The 24,404-nt window shown below is 45.8% G+C and overlaps 1 protein-coding gene and 1 long non-coding RNA gene across 8 annotated transcripts in view; one reads left to right on the top strand and one right to left on the bottom strand.

Moving 5' to 3' along the window:
- Positions 1-1,768, bottom strand: part of SH3BP5 (SH3 domain binding protein 5) — a 75,683-nt gene extending 73,915 nt beyond the window's left edge. For 3 of the 4 annotated variants that reach the window (XM_036995492.2, XM_036995496.2, XM_073223962.1), the window contains exon 1: positions 1,504-1,767. In XM_036995492.2, coding sequence (XP_036851387.2) covers positions 1,504-1,644 — 141 coding nt within the window. In that variant the 5' untranslated portion in view covers positions 1,645-1,767. Of the gene's footprint in view, positions 1-1,503 lie in introns of all 4 variants that reach the window. The other variant, XM_036995505.2, reaches the window with a different exon arrangement.
- LOC108390861 (uncharacterized) lies at positions 4-18,159 on the top strand. 4 transcript variants are annotated; one of them, XR_012125964.1, is made up of 5 exons: positions 4-100; positions 6,868-6,947; positions 8,347-12,258; positions 14,789-14,838; positions 15,433-18,159. It is a non-coding gene; the product is annotated as an uncharacterized lncRNA (long non-coding RNA). The 4 variants fall into 4 exon arrangements; XR_012125963.1 differs by lacking the exon at positions 4-100 and adding an exon at positions 1,811-2,879; XR_005055148.2 differs by lacking the exon at positions 4-100 and having other exon boundaries at positions 6,832-6,947.
- The last annotated feature ends 6,245 nt before the right edge of the window (positions 18,160-24,404 follow it).

The raw sequence follows: 24,404 nt of genomic DNA, 5'->3' as shown, positions 1-24,404 counted from the left end.
AAAAGAGGGAGAAAGAAAAGATTCAGGGATTCGAATTTTGTTTCCAGGATGACTCAGCCTATTACCTGCAAAATAACTCCAGCACAATTTATAGGAAGAGGTAAGAGTCAGTATTAATTCTCAAGGAAAGTAGTTAAACCTTAGCTAGAAGAGCAAGTGAATGTCAGCATTTCTGAAACCTTTTCCTTGCTGTTGTCTCTTTTGAAATGTCTTCAGGTCCTAGGACTTGTGTATTTCCTTAGAAGGGGAAGGCCAAATATTTATATCAGGATGTGCCTTCAGGTAAACCTACCTGTTACAAACAATTTAGGGTGGATCAAAACAGGACCTTTTGCCTTAGAGCAAGAATTTACAGAAAAGATAAGAGAAAATAACACCAAGCTAAAAGGATAAACGTAGTGTACAATTTCGGCATTAACCCATCAGTGGTTGAGTATTTTTCTGTAGAGATAATCTTCTCAAACTGCCAATTACTCAGTCTACCTAGCTTTTTAAAAAAAGCTCTAACAGATTGAATACCCAGCATGAATTTAATTCATTTTACTCTGCAAACAAAGGATCTTAACAGAATCACCATACTCAAAAAAACAAGATTTAGTAGCCCAAGCTGGTAATTTTAATTGATAGAATTCCAAATCCAAAGATTTTTCTACCTGATCTTTTATCTTGCTAATGTGCCAAAACAATTCATTTAAACCACAATAGCTGAGTTAAATGAGCTTTTAATTGATTTGTGTACTGAAAAACCAATCAGGGCTCCAGAAATCGCAGAGGATGCTTAGAAGCAATATTTAAAAATAAAAAGATTTATGTAAAGGATAAAAAAACAGGTGTGAGAAAAGGAATTTGACGCGCTTTTTGCTTAGAGGGTGAAGAGGCTAAGCTGATACTGGGAAATCTTGGTTTGGAAATTGTTTTTTAATCATCTCCCTTAGAAATGGAGGTACAGAAAGCCAGGCCAATCCCCTCGCTTGCGCCCCCATCGGCTTTGCGCATCGGTTTGCCCCTATTTCTGTTCACACCCGACCTCATACCAAGGAAAAGCTGGGTTTTAAATCATTTGAGGCCAAGCACAGCGCTGAGCCCGTGGCAATAAGCCCTTCCGTGCGCTAAGAGGAGGAAGACGGCTTGGCCCGGCACCTCGGCCAGGTGGGGACAGGGAACCCAGGGCTCGGGTGTCCGTCCCCGCTGCGGGACGGACAACGCCCACCGTGCTCCCCGGGCCGGGCCCGCGCCGCCGGGAGGCACCCCGACACCGGCCCGGCGCCCCCGCCCCCTTCTCCCTTTGTTGCTCCTGCGCCCGAGCCAGCGGGCACGCTGCGGCGAACCCCACATCCTGGCGCGGGTCCGTGGTGACCACACAGTGCAGTCCGGCCGCGCCCACGCACCTCCCCAAGGCCGGATGAAACGGCTTTCAGACCCTCTCCCCGCGCCCGGGACTAGGCGGCCGCCCCCGCCCGCAGGCACTGGGCGCTGCGGGGCCCGAGCGGACCGCGCGCCTACCTGGATGCGGGGATCTACCTCCTCCTCCTCCTCCTCCAGCCCCTGCTCCATGCCCTCTTCTGCCGCCGCCTCCGCGCCCCGGGCGGACGGCACGAGCTCGGCCGGCTCCTCCGAGCGGCTCCGCTTCAGCGCCGCGTCCATGAAGGCAGCCGGCAGGCGAACCGCGGGGCCTGGGGCGTCCAGGGACGCAGGCGGGCCGGAGCCGTGGGGACGCCGCGACGCGCGCTTCCAGCCGCCCCGACGCGGCCGGGCGGGCGCAGCGCAGGAAGTGCGCGCGGCCGCCCCCTCCCGGCCGCGGCCAGCAGCGCAGCGGCGCCCACCCGCCCCGCCCAGCGAGGCCGGCCGCCCAGCTGCCCGCACAAAAACCCAGCTCCCGGCAAGCTTCTAGAGCCAGGAACAAGGGAGCCCTCTTGCCCTCTCCACTCAGCAGCCCTAGCCTGTCACCACCCAACGGTGACCGCGGCTCCGGGGGCAGCTTTCTCCTCCCTCCTCAGCCAAGGCAAATGGGGACTGCATGAAAGGCAAGTTTGGGGTACTTCCACCGTTTGAAGTCACCCTCAGCATTTTGTACTCAGACACCCAGCACCAGTTTCAAGACCCGCTCAAACGCCTGTACACACCCAAGCCCGTTGCTCCCCTTGAGGGAGCCTTCGGAGTCGCGTGCCTTGACGATTCAAGTAGAGGGAACTGAAACCTGCCCGTACAGACACAAACGTACGACCCGCCGCCACCTGCTGCTCCGGGTGTGGATTCTTTGCCCAAGGGCTGCAGCCGCCGCTGGGCACAGCTACGTACCCAACACCTGGGCTTTCATGGTGTGGGGTGGTCCTACCTGAACAGCCAGGAAGAGTGGAAAAGCCATCGATCAGGGACGTGGGGGGTGGAGTGGGGACAGCCGTGTCAAGGAGGTGGCCGGTGCATCCCCTGTTACTGGGCATCCTCTGCCCAAGGACGTATGAACTGGTGGGGTTTCCTGCCAACTCTAAACAAGTAGGGAGCCACAGCTTGCCTGGCAAAGTCAACATCACAAAAGGCCAAAGAATGAAGGGACATGCCTGTGCTTTCATGAAATGTCAGGGTCACTCCTATGTCAGGGGAGCACAAGGCCAGTGACCTTAGCAAAGCTGGTGCTCACATTGCCACTGGCCACTGCTCCTGCTTCCTTCACTGCAGAAATGCAGACCCGCCCACTTTCCACAGGGAGGCTCGCAGCCCATTGGCTGAGTTTGGTGGACTAAGTTGCTTGAGAAAGGAGCTTCTTTCTGAAAGCCTATCTTTAAAGCCACCTTGGAGGGCTACTCCTTGGACAAGGTGCCACACTACAAATGCCAGGGCTCTGGTCCACCATCAGAGGAGATTTGTTCTGTCTTCTGGAGGTAATACAAGTGGATGCCACAGGTTTTTTTCTGAACATGTCACACCTGTTCATTGTTCTTTAAATCAAGGGAGAGTCAGCAATTTCTTGAGATGTTCTGAAGCTTCATGCTAAAGACATAGTTGCTTTTGATTTTCCTGTGATGAAGACAGGGATAAGATGGCCATTAAGGATCACTTTGGGACACAAGAGCCACCACTGTTACCCCTGGTGGCTTGGAATCAAGTCTATAATGGAGCAATTTCATCCTAGCTGTGGATGAACTGAGGTTAAAAACAAAAGTGAGGCCAGCCCTTATTCTACTGCTTCTTGGCTGCTGGAACCCCATCCTCACCATTCTAAACAGCATTTTCCAAGATACATTTCTATTTAAGCTTAGATCTGAGAGTAATAGAGTGGTTCTAACTGCCTCCGTGGGACATAGGGAATTGCCCTAGAACATCAGTTTACACTTTTGTTTTTGTTTTTAGAATACCTGAGCTATAGCATTAATCACATTAGTGTTCTGAAGTTAAAATAAGGAAAATAAACCACAGCTGAACTATGTATTTTCTACTAGTATGTGTATATGTATACACACATGCACATAAATGCATAGAAAAAAGCCTAGAAGAAAGGATTCATACCCAACAAAGAATGGCTACCCCTGGGAAAGGGGCCCAGATTGGTTAGGATGGGAGGGTCAGGGGGGACTTTTAATCTCTCACATTTTCATTTTTTACAAGGAGGTTGTATTTATGACTGTGTAATTTTTAAGTAACTTTATACCATTTTCTATTTCTGTGTAAAAAGTTACCTCAAATATAGTGATTTAAAACCACAATCATTTACTATCTCACAGTTCTGTAGGTCGGAAATTCTCACAAAGTGTGGCTTACGTTCTGTGCTCAGGGTCTCCCAGGATAAACCAGGATGCCTACCAGGCTGTATTTCTTTCTGGAAGCTCTGAGGAAAAAATCCTCCGAAGCTCATTCATGCTATTGGCTGACTTCAGTTTCTCGTGGTTGTAGGGCTGAGGTCCCTGTTTCCTTTGCTGATAGGGCCCCCTGTTTCCTTTGCCTCCAAGGGCCAATCTCAGCTACTGGAGGCTCCCTGCATCTTCAAAGGCAGCAACTGAGAATCTCGCTTGTGTTGAATCCTTCCCACATTTCAATTTCTCTTCAGGAAGAGCCCTGTTGATTAGATCAGGTCCACCCAGAACAGCCTCCCATTCTTAAAGTCAGCTGTGCCGGATACAGAACTTAATCATGGAAGTGACTATGACCTCATGCACAAGTTCCCAAAATTTTACAGAAGTCTGTGTACCAGGGGACAGGAAATGGGGCAATCATATAATTCTGCCTCCCACACATACTAAGAAGGCAAGCCATATAGGTGGCTTGTAGGCCAAGCAAATATGTAACATTTATTTTAGTTGGCATATTGATCTGAAGCCGTGGCTCTAAAGGTATGGGCTGGAGACCCCTGGAGATTGCTGAGACCTTTTAGGATGCCCATGAGATCAAAACTACTTTCATACTAATACTAAGCCAATATTTGACTTTTCCACTAATTTTCCTACAAGTGTTCATTAGTTTTCTGGAAGCTGCATGACTGGTTGTGGTTAAACAGTATTTCCAGAATCTCTAGCCTGGCCTTAGTGCATCTCCACATATAGGTGTTTCCAAGGGGTGGAGAGAAGTAGCCATCTCCATGTCAATAGGTGTGAGGAAGTTGAGGTTGCTGTGGCCAGGATCCTCACTGAACTTAAACCACCTGATGATGTAAGTGGCCTGTTGCTAGGCTACCGCTTCCACACCTTTAGGCAATAAGCTATTGCACTATATAGAGAGCTCGGCCCAGTGCACTGAGCGGAGGTAGAGACACTAGTGCTCCACCTACCCCAGGGAGAACAAGCCAGCTAAACTCTTTCACCCCAAAGAACATTTTGCTGTCAATGTCTTTGGTCACATTGAATCCATAACAAACTTGCCAGGGGCTGAAACTATTGGCAAGACAGTACAGGTAATTACAAGGGGGAGCTGGGGCATATCTGGACCTGAGAGTTTGGGTAGGGCCCCTTTTTCTGCCACCAGGTCTCGGGAGACATGGGCTAGTAGAAGTGGACTACTGCTTGTAAACAATAAACAGCTTTCTCCCACTTTATTTCTCTCTCTGACTGATTTTGGTTCAAAGGTGTTTTGCCCCGGGCATGGAAAATACTTTCCCTCCCAGAGTTATCCCCATGAAATCACAACAGCTCAAAAGCAGATGAGAATCCAGCTGTCTTCTGTTGAGGCACACCTTAGATTTGCAAAACTCTTTAATTTTTAAAAAAAATTTGATTTGCAAAACAATGTCTTCTCACTGTTTGTTTTGCTTTAGAAACTATTTTTTCATTTCATTTTCATTTTCAAACTGAAGTTGTTTTTCATAAAATGATATTTATGACCTATTGTTTAGATGAATTAGTTAAAATGTTTTTAAAATTGTTTTAATTTCTGCACAATAACCACCAGTAAATATAACCATATAAACAACAGCTTTCTGAGATCCTCAATCATTTAAAAAATATGTACTATTGGCACCGAGAAGTTCGAGAACCACTGCCTTGCCAATGGGTTTCAGCCCCGGGCAAGTTCATTATGGATTCAATGTGACCAAAGAAAACGACAGTAAAACGTCTTTGGGGTGGAAGGGTTATACCCAACTTTATTATTTCCACAGTGGCAGGTCAATCACTAAAAATCCCATTCACTCAGAGCAAGTCTGCACGCAGCAAGCCGGTCTCTGCCTCTGGGCGCCTCTGCCCGCACAGCAGTCCTCTGAGCCTCTGTCCTTGGCGCTGCCACCACTCCAGCCCCTGTTCTGCTCTCCTGCAGCCTTGCAGCCATGCCACTGTAGTCCAGACCACTGGGCAGAGCTCTTTATATAGAGTCAACAGCCATGTAGTGCCCACAGGTGTGCAGTGAGCTAGCCAACCAGGGCCAGGTGAGAATCCTGGCCACAGGAACTTTCATTTTATCCACAACCACTGATTTAGAGGAAATGTATACTCTAGTTTGAGTTATCCTTTCTCATTTGTATTTAAATATTCCACTTCCTGCTTCACTCAAAAGATGTATACCCCGCTCTCAAGACCCCTGCCAGCCATTGGTGGAGTATTTGTAGCACATTGCATTTTGCCCATTTCAAGATATTTTAAATATAATTTAACAATTTTGAGTGTTTGGATCGTTAGAGAAGGTTCTGCTCATGTGGCCGATCTTTGCTTATTTCCTAGGGTCTGTATCTTGTCAATTCCTATGAAGAACTCGTTGCCCAATTATAACATTGCTCCTTTGGACAAAACAGCTGTATGATGCTTTGTGATACATTTCCAAGGACGCGCCTCTGCCTTGCAGGCTTTGGTTGGGGCCCAAGTGGTGAGGTGCCCACGGGAGGCACAGCTGCAAGTTCTCGGCAGGAGCGTGATGGCACAGTGTCCAGTGTGGGCAAAGAGGGGGGGCTGACATCCTCAGAAAAACTTTGAGGACTGCTTTGCTTGGAGCCCATACTCCCTGTTCAATTAATTTTTATTATCTCCTTACAGTTTGGTTAATCCCAAACCTCTATTTGCTCCCTGCCCCACCCCTTCTTCAAGTTGTAAATTCAAGTTCATCAGTGAAAATCGTATCCTCTGTGCAGGTTCAGTTGCGCCTTAAAACAGCGAGCTGAAGTTGGGAGAGAAGGAAGAAAAAGTTGTCTAGCCAAAAGAAGCCTGTTTCACATATTCCCTCATATAGTGGGTCCTTATTTGTCCATCTGGTTTCTTTTACTGGATTAATATTAGCCACCTCCTCGCTGATGTCAGGCATTCACAGTCCAAGCCTGTCCTCCCTGAACGAAAAGCAAGCAAGTCTCCAGCAAAGAGGGAGTGATTTCTTATTTGGTTCCCCCACTGGGCCAAATAAGACTGATGAGTGAGCATTTGGAGCGGTGAGCATTGGCAGATGTTTCTTTTTCTGTAGGCGTGGAGAGAAATTTATATGTGTTTAATAAACACAGAAAATTCTGCTGTATTCAAGGAGCATCACTTTCCTGCCTTCAGGTAAGCAGGGGGGTCTCCAACTGTGTCTAAAATGTTTCTTAGCCTTTTTTGTGAAAAGCGAAACATCATTTCTCCAAACTGGTGAAAACCCGGGAATGGAGGAAGGAGAGGAGGGAGGGGATGTGCTGACCCCATGGGGGGTGGACGGAGTCTGGGCAGAAGGAGGGAGAGTGGGAGCCCCCGACATGGGCGAGGGGGAGGCCACTGCCTGCCGGTCCCAGAGAAGGGCCGGGTCACACTCTGTGGGCACCCAGGAGTGGCCCCGCGGTTCTGCCTGCGGAACCAGGGTGGCTGCACAGAGACGGCACCAAACCTTCAATAATAAACTCAAACAAGGGAGGAAGGTTTTATCAGAGAAAAAGAGAGACACATAAAAAGGAAGGAGAGGCAGGGAGAGAGCGAGCAAAAACCCTGCGAGCTCAGCCGTTGAAATTGAAGAAAGCAGAGACAGCAAAAGAGAAGGCATCACATACCAGCAGGCGGGGTGCTGAGTGACTGGCCATGGCATCACCCCGGCTTGCGTGGGGGAATCCGCTGGGGCACTGAGGAGCAGGGGGCAGAGGTCACACGGAGGCCGGCTAGGCTGATGACCTAGTGTGGGGGGCGAAGAACACCTCTTCTGCTTGCTTCCTTTGCTCAGTGAACTCCGGAGCTGGCGTACCAACTGAGGTAGGGAGGCAGCATCAGAGTGCAGGAGGGAGAGGCTAGGAAGGTGGGTGGGTCAGGGAGAGTGGTGGAGGGGTTGACGGAGGAGCACACTGCAGTTGCCAGGCCGCACCGAGGGCCCACCTGTGGTCTGAGGTGCTCGATGGGACCAGTCCGCAAGAATGAGCTGCTTCTCCTACCAAGCTCAGCTTCTGACACAGATGGTAAGTAATAATTACGCAAGCTTTAACCAGGGTTGGGATTATTTAACCAAGCTTTACAATGGCAAGGGCGGGTGTGAGGGAATAGAGGGAGACTGCAGGTGTAACCCAGCTAACAAAGGCCCAGGGAATCTAAACTGGATCAAACAGGAGTGCAGGCTTGAGGGGCTGGGGAGAGATTGTTAATTGTTGCAGGGAGTGAGCATGAATCCCTGAAGCAAGGGATAGACAGATGGGAATGACTATGAGACTTTGCAGAAGTTGTGCCTGATATCTGGAGGGAGAGAGGGAGCTAAAGATGATTCCAGAGTTTCTAGTTTTTGTGACTAGATGATCCCATTATAGGATCTATGTTACGGAAGTTTTGGTTGGGAAGATAATAAATTTGGTTTTTAGGACATACTGATTTTAAAGGGAAAGCCCTCAAAGCTCAACCATTTTCCTTAGAAACTGGGATGTGGGTTATCCAAGGGTTGATTAAAATTCCCTGGAAGGTCTTTCTTGTTGCAGTAATACACTTCTTGCCTTCACAGGAGTGTTACAGCTACTCCCATCTTTGAACAGTATTCAGACTTTATCTCTGACATTTGGTGGCCTCCAGGACAAAGGCATCGCAGAAATCTCTTCTTTTGGGGGTGCTTACGGATAGTTATGACGACCATAGATCTGAACTGGGTTCAAATCCCATCTACACCATTTGTGAGCTGACTTTGGGCAAGCTGTTTATTCTCTCTGAACCTCAGTATCCACACCTCTATGGAAACTAACACCGCTGTCTCCCTGTAACCAACAGAGATGGAGGTTAAAAAAATTACTAGAATTACTGACACCAAAAACTAATTCTTGGTGGGTCCCTCGTCTTTGTTCCCTTCCGCTGCCCCAAGGCTTAAATCTAAGGGAATCAGGCCATTTACACAGGATATTTTCTTAAAATGTTTTTTAAAGGGAAATTTGCAAGCTAAAGTGATCAGCAACATTAATTTAATACATTGTTGAGCAACTATAACATGTACACACTATTCTAGGTACCAGTTTGAGGGCCCCAAACACATAGATGACAAAGTCATAGTGTCTTTCTGCTTGGGGACACCACACGTCCATAAAACTGTGGTCCAAGGCAGCAACCACATGAGTTCCTCTTTCTGAGGTTAACACTCTTCCTGTCAAACTTCAGTACTATTTAAATGAAGATTCCCTGCAACCCTGAATTTTTTTTTAAATGCTTTGCATCTGCTTGCTAACCCCAGTAAAATAGGGACTGTCCTCTGGGCTAAGGAGGAATGGATCTGCATTCCCACCACATCCTGGCAGCAGTGACAGAAGAAACTGACAATCAGCATCTCCTCTTGGCCCACCTGTAATCTTTTCACAGTGCCTTGGGCCAGAGATTGCAAACTGGGAGCTACTAGATGGACCAGACCTGAGGACATGTGCTACATGGCTGACACAGTGCTTTGTAAACTTGAGCCAGCAGTTAAAATTCAGTCAACACAATATGAAATTTCAGACTAATTTGCTTGGCAGGAGTCCAGAGAAGGTGGACTCCGAGCAGTGGCTGACCCTTTAGAAAGGGCATGTGCTCCCAAGTTAACCTCAGAGCCCTGTTGGCAGACCCCTTCCCTCAGCAGGCGGCACACAGGGGAACATCCCGCCTCTCCCCAGCCTTGCTGATGGGGTGATAGGGAAGCTGGTTCCTTCTGTTCCAGACTGGGTTTGTTCTCCTTGGTTCTTGTTCCACCATGACAAGGAACTGAAGGGCAGAGGCACAGTATCAAAGCAGAGCGAAAGTTTTGTTTGAATGCCCTTCAAGGGAGGAGCCGGCCTGAGTCAAGGTGGACAAAGGCCCGAACTCCTAGGAAGGAGGCCTTTATGTTACATTCTGGCTGGGAGGTGCCTCGGCGGCTGACAAGGGGGTGCTATTTGGCCGACAGGTCCATCTGCACAGCTTCCCTCCCGGTGAGCCCGTCCTCTCCCACGCTGGTGTGGGGGGCAGCTCTTAGTTCCCTCCAATTGTGCCCCGCTGGGATCTGGCTTGGGGGGAAGTCATCCCCCTGCAAACCTGTCTCCACATGGGACCCTCCCTGGGCCGAGTTTGGGCGGCTTTTTCTTTGAACCTTAACTTCGCTCTTCCGGCTGCCCGTGCCTATCTATCTAACATTCCGAACAGTTCTGTCACCCCCCACTCTCTCTTTTCTTCCCACAGACCCCAAGGGATTATGACATGTAGCAAGACGGAAGAGCACTTAAACTTAAAATAGACCTCAAACCCTTCAACAATATATTTTGGGCCCAGATGACTGGTTATCAGAACTCAAGGAGCTGTAGAAGCCACTTCTTTGGAAGGCATGCAGGCCTTCACATTAATGAGGCAACTCTTTAATTCTGTGATTCAGTGACATCAGTGTGTTGCCAAATTGTCTTGCACTGTGGCCGCTCCTCTCTAATGAGAACCTTTATTCATGTCCTAAATAGAATTAAATTCAAGTGTCCTGACCCAGATGAATTATAGGCCAGACTACCCAGAGAACCCAGGAAAAGGACTTACAATGTTCGTCTGTGGTGTTAGAGCAATTGCAGATAGATATTTAAAACAGAGGTGGAATCTGGAGACAGAAAAAATATTCGTTAAAAAGAAGAGAGTTCCATACAAACACAGCAAACCTGTGAGCATGACAGATTGCAGACACAGTTCTAGAATGGATTTTAAAGGGGAAAGGGCACTCTGTCCACTCTGCAAGAAAAATGATTGATCCTGTGACCTAGCTTGGGTTAACCACAGACAAGTCATGTCAGCCTCGCCCTCCCTCCCTTATTCTACAACTCTGCGGGTCTAGCTGAGGAAGGAAATATGCAAGAGAGGATATCTTCATTGTTCAACAATAACTGGTACAGGAAAAGGCCACTTATGTAAGTCCACTTATAAGGAAAACCAAAATTTCATGTTAAATAATGCAAAAACATTTTAGTGGGACTTTATCCTGCAAAATGAAACTTGAAATCATGAACTTTTTCCTTCTATTTAAAAAACCACTTAGTAGACAAATATTGCACAACTATTATGTGACAGTCCCTGGTGATGAATACACAGCAGTGAACAGATTAGACAAAGTCCTTGCCCTTATAATCTAAGGGAAGGCAGGAAAACATTTAAACACAAAACTAAGCAAAATAGTTGCAGTTAGTGATAATGATGGTGTTACAAGGAGATAAAGTAGCGTAACCACGTAGAGAAGGTTAGATGGGGGATGGAGAAGGCCCTTCTCTGGACGTGACGTGGAAGCTGACATTTGATGAGGAGTCAGGCAGCCACAGTCTGTCGGAGAGAGGGGCCTGGACTGCAGAGACCCCGCGGAGAAGCCAGCTGGGCAACCCCTGCAATGGCTGGAGAGTGAGCAAGGAGCATGGGGCCCTGAGGCGTGAGCTGTGGACACAGTCAGATGAGGCGGGCCTGGGAGGCCCTGGGAAAGGGTTTGGATTTTATAAATGTGACGAGAAGCCACTGGAGGGATTTCAGTGTGGAATGACATGATCTGATTTGTGTTTAAAAGGTGACAGTGTAGTGCATAATGCGTGATCAAAACTGAAAGTTTCTGTGATGAATGCCCTTGTACTGTTCACCATGTAAGAACTTATTCACTATGTAAGAATTCGTTCACCATGTAAGAACTTGTTCGTTATGCTTCAGAAGATTGGAGACTGATGAGAATTAGGCTTGAGATGGATTAATGATTGTGCATTGAGCATTGACCCCCCTATACAGAATTTTATTGTTGTTAACAACCATTTGATCAATAAATATGAGAGATGCCCTCTCAAAAAAAAATTGTATATCAACAATACTTCAATAAAAAAAGATTTGGCAATGGAAAAAAAAGAAAAAAGGTGACAGTGGCTGCTGTGTGGAACGGGGCGACCATGAAGCAAGAGCAGGAGCCGGTGTAACGTCAGGAGGCCGCCTGATGAGAGACGTGACCCTGTGGCTCAGTGGCAGCGGGGATGCCGGTGAGGTGTACACAGGGTGTGTTTTGAAGGTGGGCCCAGCAAAACTCGTTATGCCATCAGATGTGGGAGTAGGTGGGGTCAGCAGCGTCAAGAACGACTCTTGAGATTTTGTTTTGAGAGTGGCTGAATGATACTGGCTTTTACTGAGCAGGGTGGGAAGACTTGAGGAACAGGTTTGGAATGAAGAGGTGTGTTTTTGGGCACCTAAGTCTGAGAGGCTATTAGACAGTTCAGTACAGATATCAAGCAGACAAGTAGGATATACATCTGAAGGCCAAGTCTATATATCTGAAGACACAAATTTAAGAGACAACTGCATGTAGGTGATGTTTAAAGCCAAGGCCCTGGGTGAGATCACATAGGAAAGGGGAGATGCTGACGAAGGCCAGGATGGGCTCCAGACACCCCAGCATTTGGAGTTTGGGCCTTAGAGAAGAAGCCAGGTAAGAGCACTGCCACCAGCTCATTCTTAGAAGATCAACACCAGCCAAGCTTTGGGGGCATAGTTTTCTGATAAAATTATGTGATCATGTAATATGAAATTCTTCAGTAAAGATTTGACTTCACAGCACAATTGCATAACTTTGGTAAAAATATTTGAGACATTTGCTAATTTTCCCAGCTGTCTCTCTTACCCCTTTGATGTTAAAATCATTCTCATTTGAATTGTCTTTTTGGGTCTTCAACCTCATAGATTTTCTCTGCCCTAACCCTACCCCTTCCTCATTGGTCACTAGCTTTGCAAATGAATAGGGCAGTTCCCTAAAACTGCTTTCCTAATCTTGAAATCTTGCTTATTTTGCAAGACTGACAATTTTGCTGTACCATCAATATTTTTGTTATTTGCACTGTATTTTCATTATGCTGTTGTTTTGCCTGACAACTACAGAGGGAATAATGGACAGAGGCTGACCCAATAGATAGGACAGAAGCTCGGTTTTGAAAGGATCAGGTGTGTGTGTGGTCAGTTTTTTAATGATTAATTTTGTGCCATGATGATGTTACTTGCCTATGGTGGAGGCTGCTACCTCTTCCCTGAACCTGTTCTCCCTTTCTTTAAGCACTTTCTTACCTGCTGTTCACCTGGGCGTGGCTCGGTTGACTGAATGAGCAGCAAGGATAAGCCATTTTCAGACTCGTCCTATGAAACTGCCCGCATGTGCTCCTGAATTCAAATTGTATCCGACCTCCATTCTAAGAAGATCTGCTCTGGGCCTGGGTTACAGGAGGGTGAAAGTGAGAGCACAGAGACCAGGAGCAGACTATGGAGAGATGATAGAGCAGAAACCAGGAGAAATAGATGAATCTGGCACATGTATTGAGGAGAGGAAGCCCACGGAACTTGCTGAGCCTCTGGATATGGAGAGGAGAGAAAAGAGGAATCAAGCATGCCTTCTAAGTTCTTGACGTGAGCAACTAGGTTACGAATGGTTCCATGAATGGAAGAGAGAAAGACCCAGGGAGGAGCAAGTTGGCGGAAAGGGGACGAGCACTCTGTTTTGCACACACTGAGTTTGAGATGTGTGCAAAGCCAAGAGGCAAAGTCAAGGAAGCAGCTAAACGGTGAAGTCTGAAGCTCAGAGTGTAAATTTGAGAATCATCAGCAAATAGGAAGTATTGAAAGCCAGAAGCCTAGAAGTATCCCCAGGGAAATGGTTTGGAGAGAGGCCTACGATAGGCAAAACTAGGTCATCAGTCACTGGGAAGTCAGTAAAAGATTAAGGTGTGGCTGGTAAGGCAGGAGGGCTTGGAGACACTGGTTTCATGAAAGCCTGGAAAGAAAATATCAAACTGGAAGGCGTGGTCCACTGTGCTGAATGCTCCTGGGTGGGGGAGGAACAGGTGGACAGACAAGTAACCACCGAATCTGGTGATACGAGGGCTCTCTGAAACCTTGACCAGAGCGATTTCAGTTTGTAGTAGGTATTGAATGCTGGCTGGATGGGTTTGAGGAAAACATGGGATGCGGGCAATCAGAGACAGCAAATACAGAAAGGCCTCTTTTGAGAAATTTTGGTGCAAAATGAATGGGTCAGAAACACAGGCTCATGGCCTTTGAACTCCCTTTCAATCCTGAGGAGCCCATGAGGAATTTCTTCCTGATAGCTCACTGGAAAGCTGGATACTGCATAATAGAAATCCATGCTGTAGCTTTAAGACAAAACAAAATTAAAAAGAAAGATTGCAGCCAAAGAGAGGCAAGGGTAGATTTTCAAATGGGTTCCTCCATGTTGTAGGAAGAGCTGCAAACCCGTAACGCCCGCAGTTTCCTTTCTGCGGGGTGTGCACACAAGCTCTTCCTTCCATACTTGCCCAAGGAAGCTTGTTCATGCAAACTTCTGAATTTGCTGCCAAATATAAATGTGGGACCCAAAGAATTGTTACAGAAAAAACTGGAAAACCTGGACTGAATCGCTCACGGAAGAACCAAGCGGCACTCGGAGGTCCTAGAGTGTTGAGGTTTTATCTTACACCGGTGGGCTCAGAGAGGAGTCATCTCCCAAGGTCTGAGCTCTGAGCGCAAGCAAGGGGAGCAATTTATATTATTTTGATATGTGGCGTTGTGGCATGTGCAGGGCAAAAGGGGAGCCTGGAGGAGGGGAGGAGGGGGCTGGGAGTGCTTTGCTGACTGCCAACCGGAGGAAAAAAGCGGTTTGCTGACCTTGACAGCTGTGTTGAATATTTTCCTTATCGGAATAAGCAGATTTCTGTAAACAGGACACAAATGCATCTTGTAGAAGGATACAAAGTATCATTTTTGTTTCAAATTTTGTATTTCTTTTCTGGAAAACATTTAATTTGTTATTACAAAACAGTCATGCACACAAACCCTATTGTTAGTTTTTAAAAAATATTTAACCACAGACTGTAAGGAAGACATGGAGATAATTTTGTATCTAACATGATGGTCTTCAAAATAGATTACATGATGCCAAAGTCTGACTTGGAACCATTTGCTCTCCTATTTCACAGAGCAGCATCCTGGCTCCTGAGGTTGCATGTCTTCCTGGACCTATAAGAAGGTGGGTATGTAATCATAGCAGGAGCCGCGTTTCTGTCTTCACACAGGAGCTGGTTTATAATCTGAGGTCTACTCCTTACAAGGCAATGTGACCCCAGGAGTCCTTAACCTCATTTGTCACCTGGTGATAATAGGTCTACTTTGCTATTATGTTTTAAATAAGCTGACTTAAATAAACATGTGTGTGTGTATTCTGAGTATGATGAATAGTAGATGAATACTTTACACCTAATCCATACTGAAAAGGACAAACTATGTCATGAACCGTTAAGATACCCTGAGTTCCCACAGTCCAGATTGCCTGTCTGTATGTCTGTCTGGTCTTTCTGTTTGAAGAACAATCTTGGTGCTTTGGGAATCCTGTAGTCGACAGCATAATTTTAAGCAAATACTTTGAAGGGTCAAGGCTTTAGAAGGTGATCTGTTGCAATGAAGTGTCTCCCATAAGTGGCACCACGAGGGGCTCTCGCTAAGCTGCCCAACCCCTCCTCTGCTCAGCTCCAAAGTCTGCAAAAGTCACTGGACTTGCCCTGGGTGCCTCAGTGAAGACTAACTTCTCCCCTTGTCCCTTTCTGCATTGATGACATCGTCATAGGAACTGCTCTGCTGTGGGAATTGCTGCATTCCTGGTTGGGACCAGCATGCTGCTTGGCTTTGAATGTTCCCAAAGCCTCAGCTTGTCCAGGAGGGGAAGGCTTCTGTCCCCACACTCTGCGTGCCTGGGCAACAGCCTCCTTAAAGACTCCGACAAAGAGTGACAACAGGACTGGGGACGACCACATTTTTGACCTGACTTTAGCTAATGGAACACATCTAACATAGTGACATAAGGAGCTCAAAGATAAGGCACCCCTATAAAAGGACCCGGCTGGGCCATGTAAGCCAGCTGTCTTTGAGGATTCCACTGCTTGACATGAAGAAACAGCTGCAGAGGAGATATCAGGTCTTGGGGATATTTCCCTTTAAACGTATCTTGTTTTTGTTTTTTTGAGGTGGCTGAGGAGGATAGCTTTCAATTACCACTCATGAAAAGTAGCTGTTGCGTTCTGTGTTCCACACCACCTCCCCTCAGCCCCCCTGAGGCCTCTGTGGCGGCCAGGAGGGCACACCCTTCAGCTCCCTGGCAGCGCCCACCTCCAGCTGCTGTGGAGCCCCTCAGCATTTCCAGCTCAGGGCTTTTTGAGGGTTTGGTAGTTCACTTCTCCTAGACACAGGCAGCCCAAAGTGCCAGGCGTGTTACTGGGGAACTTCCTGCCATGGAGGACGGAAAGTGAGTGGGAAAAGGCTGCCTTCTCTGGTTCTTCAGAGCTGCAATTCTGGGGGTGCTCTCCACCATTCCTCAGAGGGTCCCAGTTGCCCACGGTAATAACCAGTGGATTGGTGCTTCCTCTACTGTCTTCTTTCTCCTCTCCTCTCCCCTCTGCCCCACTTGTGCATCCTAGGATCCCTTCCCAAAAAGGCCACTTGGACCCAAGACACAAGTCTCTGTCTGAGGTTTTGGTTTGGGGAGAACCTAAGCTAACTCATACATCAGTGAGTATGATGGGAACTGGTTTTTCTTTAACATTAAGAAATAAAGCTGCTCCTTTGCTGAACAAAGGGAAAAGGGAGACTGCCACCATTGGGAAGAGGAGCTATCCTTGAAGCTGAAGAGGTGGAAACACTGTTCTGATTGTTAGTAACTAAGTTAAGCCCCAGTGTTGCCTGTTAATATAGGCCAGGGGCTGCTGGTGGCTGGGGGAGGAACAGCTGGGCTCATTTTGAGCATGGAGGGGGTCCACAGAATGTGGAGGCGGAATGTGTGAGTGGGGAGACGCTAAGGCAGGTACAAAATGTCCAAAGTAGACCATGAAGGCCTGGGGAGCCCAAACTGAGGTTCCAGAGTCAGAGAACTAGGTGAATCAGTGAGGTAGCCTTGTGAAGCAGGGGTGCTCTAGATTAATTGCAGAAACCAAGAGTGAGGCCAGGTAAAAGCTTGTATCCATTCCCGGCATTTGTGTGAGGGACCCTGGACGGAGCCATGACCCTAATAAACCCATGTGTCTAATCACAGCGCCCTCCGGGGCGGCAGGTCTGTTAGTATGGAAAAGAAAAGGAAATGGAGGGGAGACAAGAACACATGCATCCCCAGGGCATGAATTCAGTCCACAGAGAGGAAGGGCAAACAAAGGTCACGGGCAGCAAAGCTGGACTTCCAAGAACAAGCAACAGAAACCAAGAAGCAGACGATCACCTGCCTTCCTTTCTGCGGGATTTTTATGAGGTTGACTTTTTCTCATTTATTTCTGGGTCTACATAGAAAATGTAATTACAGTGTTTCTGGAAAAAGGACTATTTTTCCTGGTGCTACAGCTCGGTAACAATTTTAATTCCACAAGAACTGGGCAGTCAATGACAGGTACAGCTGTCAATGTTGGGCAGCAGATACCATGGGATGAGTCAGCATCTCCTGTGTGGGAGGCAGCGATCAGAGCACGTCCTGGACCTGCAGTGTAGGAATCTTGACAGGACTTCAGATGGTTGTATTATTGCAGCCTGGACAACCCGTATCCTACCCCCAATCAAACCAAACCAAAAATCCTACCTGAGACCCCCCCGCCCCAAACTGTAGGGATTTATCTGTGATCCTGTAATTTCTAGACAGTTCCTGGTAGTTTTAGCTCAATAATTATAATAATCAGACAGAACTATTATTGTAAATCATCACAGCTGTTATTTTGTAAGGATAGGATGCAGTTTCCTGATTAAGGACCTAACCTCTAATTTTAACAAAAATACTTGTTCATAATTCCTCTTCTCCAATGGCTCCTTTGCAATGTTAATTTCAAACACTGCTGTACGTGCTGACCACAGGGATTTAACTGCCAAGACCTAAAAATGAAACTCACTGAGTGCATGAAAACGTCCCTCATGACCATGTGAAAAATTAATTTGAAACAAAGCTGAGGATCCCAGAGATGAGTGGCCATTTATAGAACAATTCAATGTACACCTCTACATGCTTTTTAAATTAGCAGTAGGTGTTAGCATGAAAACTACTCTTTCTCTACAAATAATCCAAAGCCTTTGGATTATCACCAATAAACTAGGTGCCTCTAGGCCTGTCTGCCCAATACAGTAGCCACCTGATGCCATGGAGCACTTGGAAATGCAGCTAGTCTGAACTGAGATGTATTGTTAAATATAAGACATATCATATTTCAAAGATTTGCATGAAAAAAGAATGTAAAACATCTCATTAATCATTTTTTGCATTGATTACATGCTGAAATGGTACCACTTTGGACATACTGGATTAAAGAAAAAATGCTATTAAAATTAATGTCACCTGTTTCTTTTTCTATCAAGAATACATCTACCAGAAAATGAGGCCAGCACACATGTATGGCCACCATGGTATTCCTGTTGGACAGGCTGCCGGGACAGTCTCAGGGACAGTCTCTTGGAAAGGTCAGGAGGCTGGTCTGGGAGTTCCTTTGCGAAGCCAGTGCACTTTCCCCCTGAAGCATGTGTTTGGGAGATTCATTTGTGGGGGCCGCTGAGGTTATGCGTGAGGGAGATGTCATAACCCTTCTGGTCTTAGTGAGCTCATCTTTTCCACAGTAACCAGTGTTTGCTTACATTTCCTCACATGTAGAAATGGTGTGGCAGAGCACAATTCCCAGGGCGTATGCAAATCATGCAATTGATGTATCATGGTTTGATGAGTTTTATTACATTTATACAGTTGTGCAACCCTACCACAAGCCAGCTTTAGAACGATAACATCACCTCCCAAATTTCCCTCATGCCCATTTAGACTCAATCCTTGTTCCCACAGCTACTGGGAAAGCACACATCTGCTTTCTGTGTGTATCACTTTCCTTTTATAAAGAAAGGTCACAGCAGTAGGATCATCTGTGGTCCTTTGTGCCTGGCTTCCTCCACTTACCATACTTTTTAATGTTCATCCTGTTGACAGTGTTTCTCTTGCCAGTCCCAAATTTTTGGCCTACTTTTAGAGGAAGCAAAAATGGGTGGTAGGAAGTTTTGGGAAATTCCTCAGTAATGGTCTGAGCTTGGAAAAGATGCCAAGGGTAAGTAGAAGCACACGGACAGTCTTATGTCACACTGGGATTTGAACACAGGTGACTGCTGATCTCTCTTTCTTCTGTTTTTAAAAGAAAATCAACTATATTGGCAAGACAATATGCATTTCCCCACTTTACCTGCCTGTCTTGTCTATAAACTTATATATCCATATGTTTTTGTGCTTATAGTATAGATTAAAATGCAATAGTCCACACTTTACCACTGAGTACTTTCTATAAAAATGATGATGTTTGTGGATGGAGCTGGAGAGTATTATGCTCAGTGAAATAAGCCAAGCGGAGAAAGAGAAATACCAAATGATTTCACTCATCTGAGGAGTATAGGAACAAAGGAAAAACTGAAGGAACAAAACAGCAGCAGAATTACAGAACCCAAAAATGGACTAACAGGTACCAAAGGGAAAGGAACTGGGGAGGATGGGTGGGCAGGGAGGGATAAGGGGGGGGAAGAAGAAGGGGGGTATTAAGATTAGCATGCATGGGGGGGAGGGAGAAAGGGGAGGGTGGGCTGCACAACACAGAGAGGACAAGTAGTGACTCTACAACATTTTGCTAAGCTGATGGACAGTAACCGTAATGTGGTTGTTAGGGGGGACCTGATATAGGGGAGAGCATAGTAAACATAGTATTCTTCAGGTAAGTGTAGATTAAAAATTTAAAAAAAAAAAAAAAAAGAAAGAAAGAAAGAAAAGGGGGATTACTCCTTAACAGGATAAAACTATTGGTAAATCAAAGATCAACGCATGCTTTAAATATCCTTAATGTTGATCACTTAAAGGGTGTCAGATGATCAGCTATGGAGGTACTCTTTTCTGATAATATTCCTTTCTCTTAATTAAAAAAAAAAAAAAAAAAAAGCAGTTACTGTGTGCTGACCTCCAATGAGTTCTGCACAGTGGTATAGAGGGCATGTCAAAGTGTGGGCAAAGGGTCTGTTTGTTTCTACGCAGAAGATCAAGGCCTAGCTTGGATACCCAGAAAATGAACTAAGATACGATATGAGGAGGAGCTTCCGGCATCAGCACTCTCTGGAGGACTCGTGCCGGGGGATGATCATCAAAAAGCCTCCACAGGGATCCGGACGATGCTGCGGTTGTGGCTGCATCCAGCCCACCATCTCCTGGACTTGCCATGAGAAGGAGGAGGGAGATGTCTAGGCTGGCATGTGCATACAGTGAGACAACGAATTTGACCGGATCTGTCTGTTGGAACTCAACCAGGAGTTGGGAGGGGTGCAAGTTGTAGCACCCCAAAATCTCATGACTATAGACTATCTATGGTTAAAAGAACATATGGGATGTGAACAGATCCCAGAAATGGGCTGCTTTAATTTGTCTGATGGTTCAAGTACAGTTGGAAAATATCCATCATATCATAGATAAATTTTCACAAATGCCTAGGGTGCCTAAATGGTTTTCTTGGCTTCACTGGAGATGGCTGGTAATTATAGATTTGCTTTGTTTATGTCACCGTATTCCTATTATGTCAATATGTGTGTGCAAATTAGTTAGTAGTTTAAAACCTATACATACTTAAGGTACTATACAAGAAGATATGTCAAAGAAATAATCAATCCTCCCAAGTTTCCTTCATATGCTACATCTATAGCTTTTCTTCTTCCTTCCTAATTACAAACTTTAAATAGAATTCGTGCCTCATATCGAATTTACCGAGTATCATAATTCCTCCAGGTGGTAAAGATACCTCGAGACAAGTGCTGGGCATAGAAGCCACAGGGCATAAATCTGCAAAGAAGTAAAAAGCTAACCTTTGCAAACAATATGGCTTCTCTCTCACTTACCAACTTTACATTTCCCTGTATGGCCCCGGAAGATGACTGGTTAGCCAGAGACGGGTAAGATTCCTCAAGGGAGGAACAACCTAAGACAGGCACAGTCGCAGGGGGGCCATCAGGTGAGAATTTGGGGATCAACAGAGGTGAGGCTCAGAACCTCACCCCCCCCTGTTTTGAGAGAAATCTTCTGCATCCGTGGATGTTTTGCTGCCCTTGTCTAGCCTGGATTAATACTTAGTCCATAGGCACACACCTGATCATCTGATCATCTACATTTGCCTTCTTACAGCACTAAACTATGTTTTCTACCTTTATCTTGCATCTACCTACCACTTCAGCATTTTATTAAAAATAAAAATAATAATAATAATAGGAGAAATGTGGGATCAACATATAAATCAAGTACAAAAATCAAATGAATATTCATATTTGACCTGATGGTTTATAGGTCATATTGCATGATCAAAACCGAAAGTTTCTGTGATGACTGCCCTTGTACTGTTCACCATGTAAGAATTTATTCACTCTGTAAGAATTCGTTCACCATGTAAGAACTTGTTCGTTATGCTTCAGAAGATTGGAGACTGACGAGAATTAGGCTTGAGATGGATTAATGATTGTACATTGAGCATTGACCCCCCTATACTGAATTTTATTGTTGTTAACAACCATTTGATCAATAAATATGAGAGATGCCCTCTCAAAAAAAAAAAAAAAAAAAAAAAAAAATGATGATGTTTGCTCCCAGCCTCCATACTATCTCACCTGGAAACCGAGCAGATGTAACTGCTTTTTAAAGAGTTTAACACCATCACAGTCTTTCATTTATTCAACAAAATGCAAACTCTTATGGCTCTGCTTACATTGAAATCCAGCCAGATGACTCTTAACATCCCACAATCCTAAGATTTTACATGCAATCATGGTATTTGTTTTATTAACAGACAACAGCAAAAACAAAACACTTCAGGAACTCAATTTTCTTTGCTAATAAGATGGTACCAAAATAATAAATATCTTCTGACACCACCCCCATCAAATCACTGGAAAGTTTATCCATAATAATATGGGGACTTTGCAGAGTGGGTTAGGATTTCTGACAAATGCATTCATTAAAACTACATCACATGTTAAAGAAGATGTGGTACATATACACAATGGAATATTACTCAGCCATAAGAAAAAAACAGATCCTACCACTTGCAACAACATGGATGGAGCAAGAGGCTATTATGCTCAGTGAAATAAGCCAGGCGGAGAAAGACAAGTACCAAATGATTTCACTCATATGTGGAGTATAAGAACAAAGAAAAACTGAAGGAACAAAACAGCAGCAGAATCACAGAACCCAAGAATGAACTAACAGTTACCAAAGGGAAAGGGACTGGGGAGGATGGGTGGGAAGGGAGGGATAAGGGCAGGGAAAAAGAAAGAGGGCATTATGATTAGCATGTATAGTGCATGGTGGAGAACGGGGAGGGCTGTGCAACACAGAGAAGACAAGTAGTGATTTTACAGCATCTTACTATGTTGATGGACAGTGACTGTGAAGGGGTATGTGGGAGGGGGGACTTGGTGAAGGGGGGAGCCTAGTAAACATAATGTTCTTCATGTAATTGTAGATTAATAATACAAAAAAAAAACTACATCACATGTAAATTGCTAAAGGAACCACCTGTGAAAAATGACGGACTGTGACAATGAGACAGGGACTGTGGGTGTAGTCAGAGCAGGGTGAGGGCCTCCGGAAAAAGCAAGGCAGGATATTTACAGTGAGAGCAATGTAACTCTAAAGGAGTGCAGAGAGCATTAAGAGTCAGGAAGAAGAACTAATAAAACTTAGCTAAACCTTAACAGCAGACCATTCCGGAATAGTAAGAGATTCAATGTCTAAACTTAGAGAGAGACCAGATCAAAGGAAGAGAGAGCGAGAGGCCAGCCAAGGGCTATTTGAATCCTAGTTTACTAAATCCCCATGGTTTACAACCCTGATATCCACCCTGGCAGGGCCCTTGCTTATTTTTATACTGCTTCTCACTTTAGGTCCCTGTATCTTAAACCGGCTAATAGCCTTTGTTAGGGAAAGAGTGAGTGCTGTTCAGGTGCTAATGCTGAGACACAGTATCATTCACTCACACAGCAGGAAGAAACAAACATTCCATGATTGGAATGGTCAAAGGAAAGTGGGGAAATGTAGAATCTAAGCATTAGTAAGATTAGTAAATTAGCATAAGCATAGCCATCTTAGAAACCTAGAAACCATTTTCTGAGAGTGTGACTCAGAGAAAAAAAAAAAAAACAAAAAACCCTGGGCCTGGGTAAGGCCTTGAAAAACAAGTTAATCATGAGCACTGGGTGGTGGGCAGCTGTGACCCTTGGTCAGCTAAACTTGGTCAGTAAATCTTACATACCAAGCTTATCGTGCAGAACCTCCCTAACCATTGAGGAGTAGTCTTACCCTGCCCTTGCTTAACCCCAGGATATATGTCTTGCAAGAATAATGTATAGTTATAGAAAATTGCTATGAGTTAAGTGCTTTGAAATTGCTATATAAACCCTTGGCTCTGAGTGCTCGGGGTCCTTGTTGAGACCCGCTGCATCGGGCTGACTTGGACCTCAGCTAGCTAGCTGAATAAAGACTTTGCTTGAATTTACATCTCTATGCCTGTGTAGTTTGTTCTCTGGGGAAGCCTCGGAAGCCTGGACCCTAACAGTAACAATGGGCAAAGAAGTCCCTATAGAAACTCTGTGCTCAGCATTATTCAAAGTCAAGGTCACACTAATTCTCTAGGGTAAAGATACCAGACTAGGAATATAGACATCTTCAGTGAGATCAGTTAAAGCTCTTAAGGCCAGGAGCAACTTGGTTTGGAATGTTTGAGTGTTCTGCAAATGAAGAAGGGTATCTCAGCAAAACCTGTGACTTCACCGTAAACAGCTCTAGCAAACAGACAACAACCCAGCCCACGGTGGTGGCAGGGCAGGTGGTACAAGTTCACACCCTAAGCCCTTTATCAGTTCCCCCAAATCCTCAACTGCCTATAAATCCCCTAGACAATGCACCATCCCGGGCTCTCTTGTCCCCTCCTGCTTGTCTGTCTTCTCACTGTATCTCTCAATAAAAGCCTCTACCTGGCTCTCCTACCTTGTGTGTTTGCTAAATTCATTCTTTGATTCCGCATCAACAAATTGGGCTGGAAGGAAGAAGTCAAAAGGTCCAGGCTAAGGTGAACCTCTTTCAGTCACACTTTTCATCAAATAAAGCACAAATGAGTCTGTTTGCTTATTATGGACAGGTGTGTTTAACTCACCTGTCCCTCCCGGAAGGGGACTTTGCTAGGGGGTGAGTCATTGCACACACGGGCTTTCTCCCTCGGGCACCTGTGTCTCCGGGGGCTTTTTCTGCTGTGCTGCATCTGGGCCCACCCGGACCAGCCAGCAAGGCTAGGAAGCAACACCCCAGGGTAGCAATCCAGACATGAGGGACAGGGGCTGAGGGCTAAACCTGGTGGGTTCCCTGCAGGTGTGCTCAGACTCTGGGAGGGTCCCCAGCAGGACCAGGCCCAATTGCCCTCAAAGGTAAACTCCTCATTAACTTAACCATTCGGCTTCTTGCTCATCCTTATCTCACTTCCGCAGTTCCTCGCTTTGCTTTGCTTCCAGGACCACTTCCCAGATATA

Source organism: Manis javanica, chromosome 15 (assembly GCF_040802235.1).
Source record: "Manis javanica isolate MJ-LG chromosome 15, MJ_LKY, whole genome shotgun sequence".
Lineage (NCBI taxonomy): Eukaryota > Metazoa > Chordata > Mammalia > Pholidota > Manidae > Manis > Manis javanica.
The sequence above is the reverse complement of the archived record's forward strand: the minus strand, read 5'-3'. Positions and strand labels throughout refer to the sequence as shown.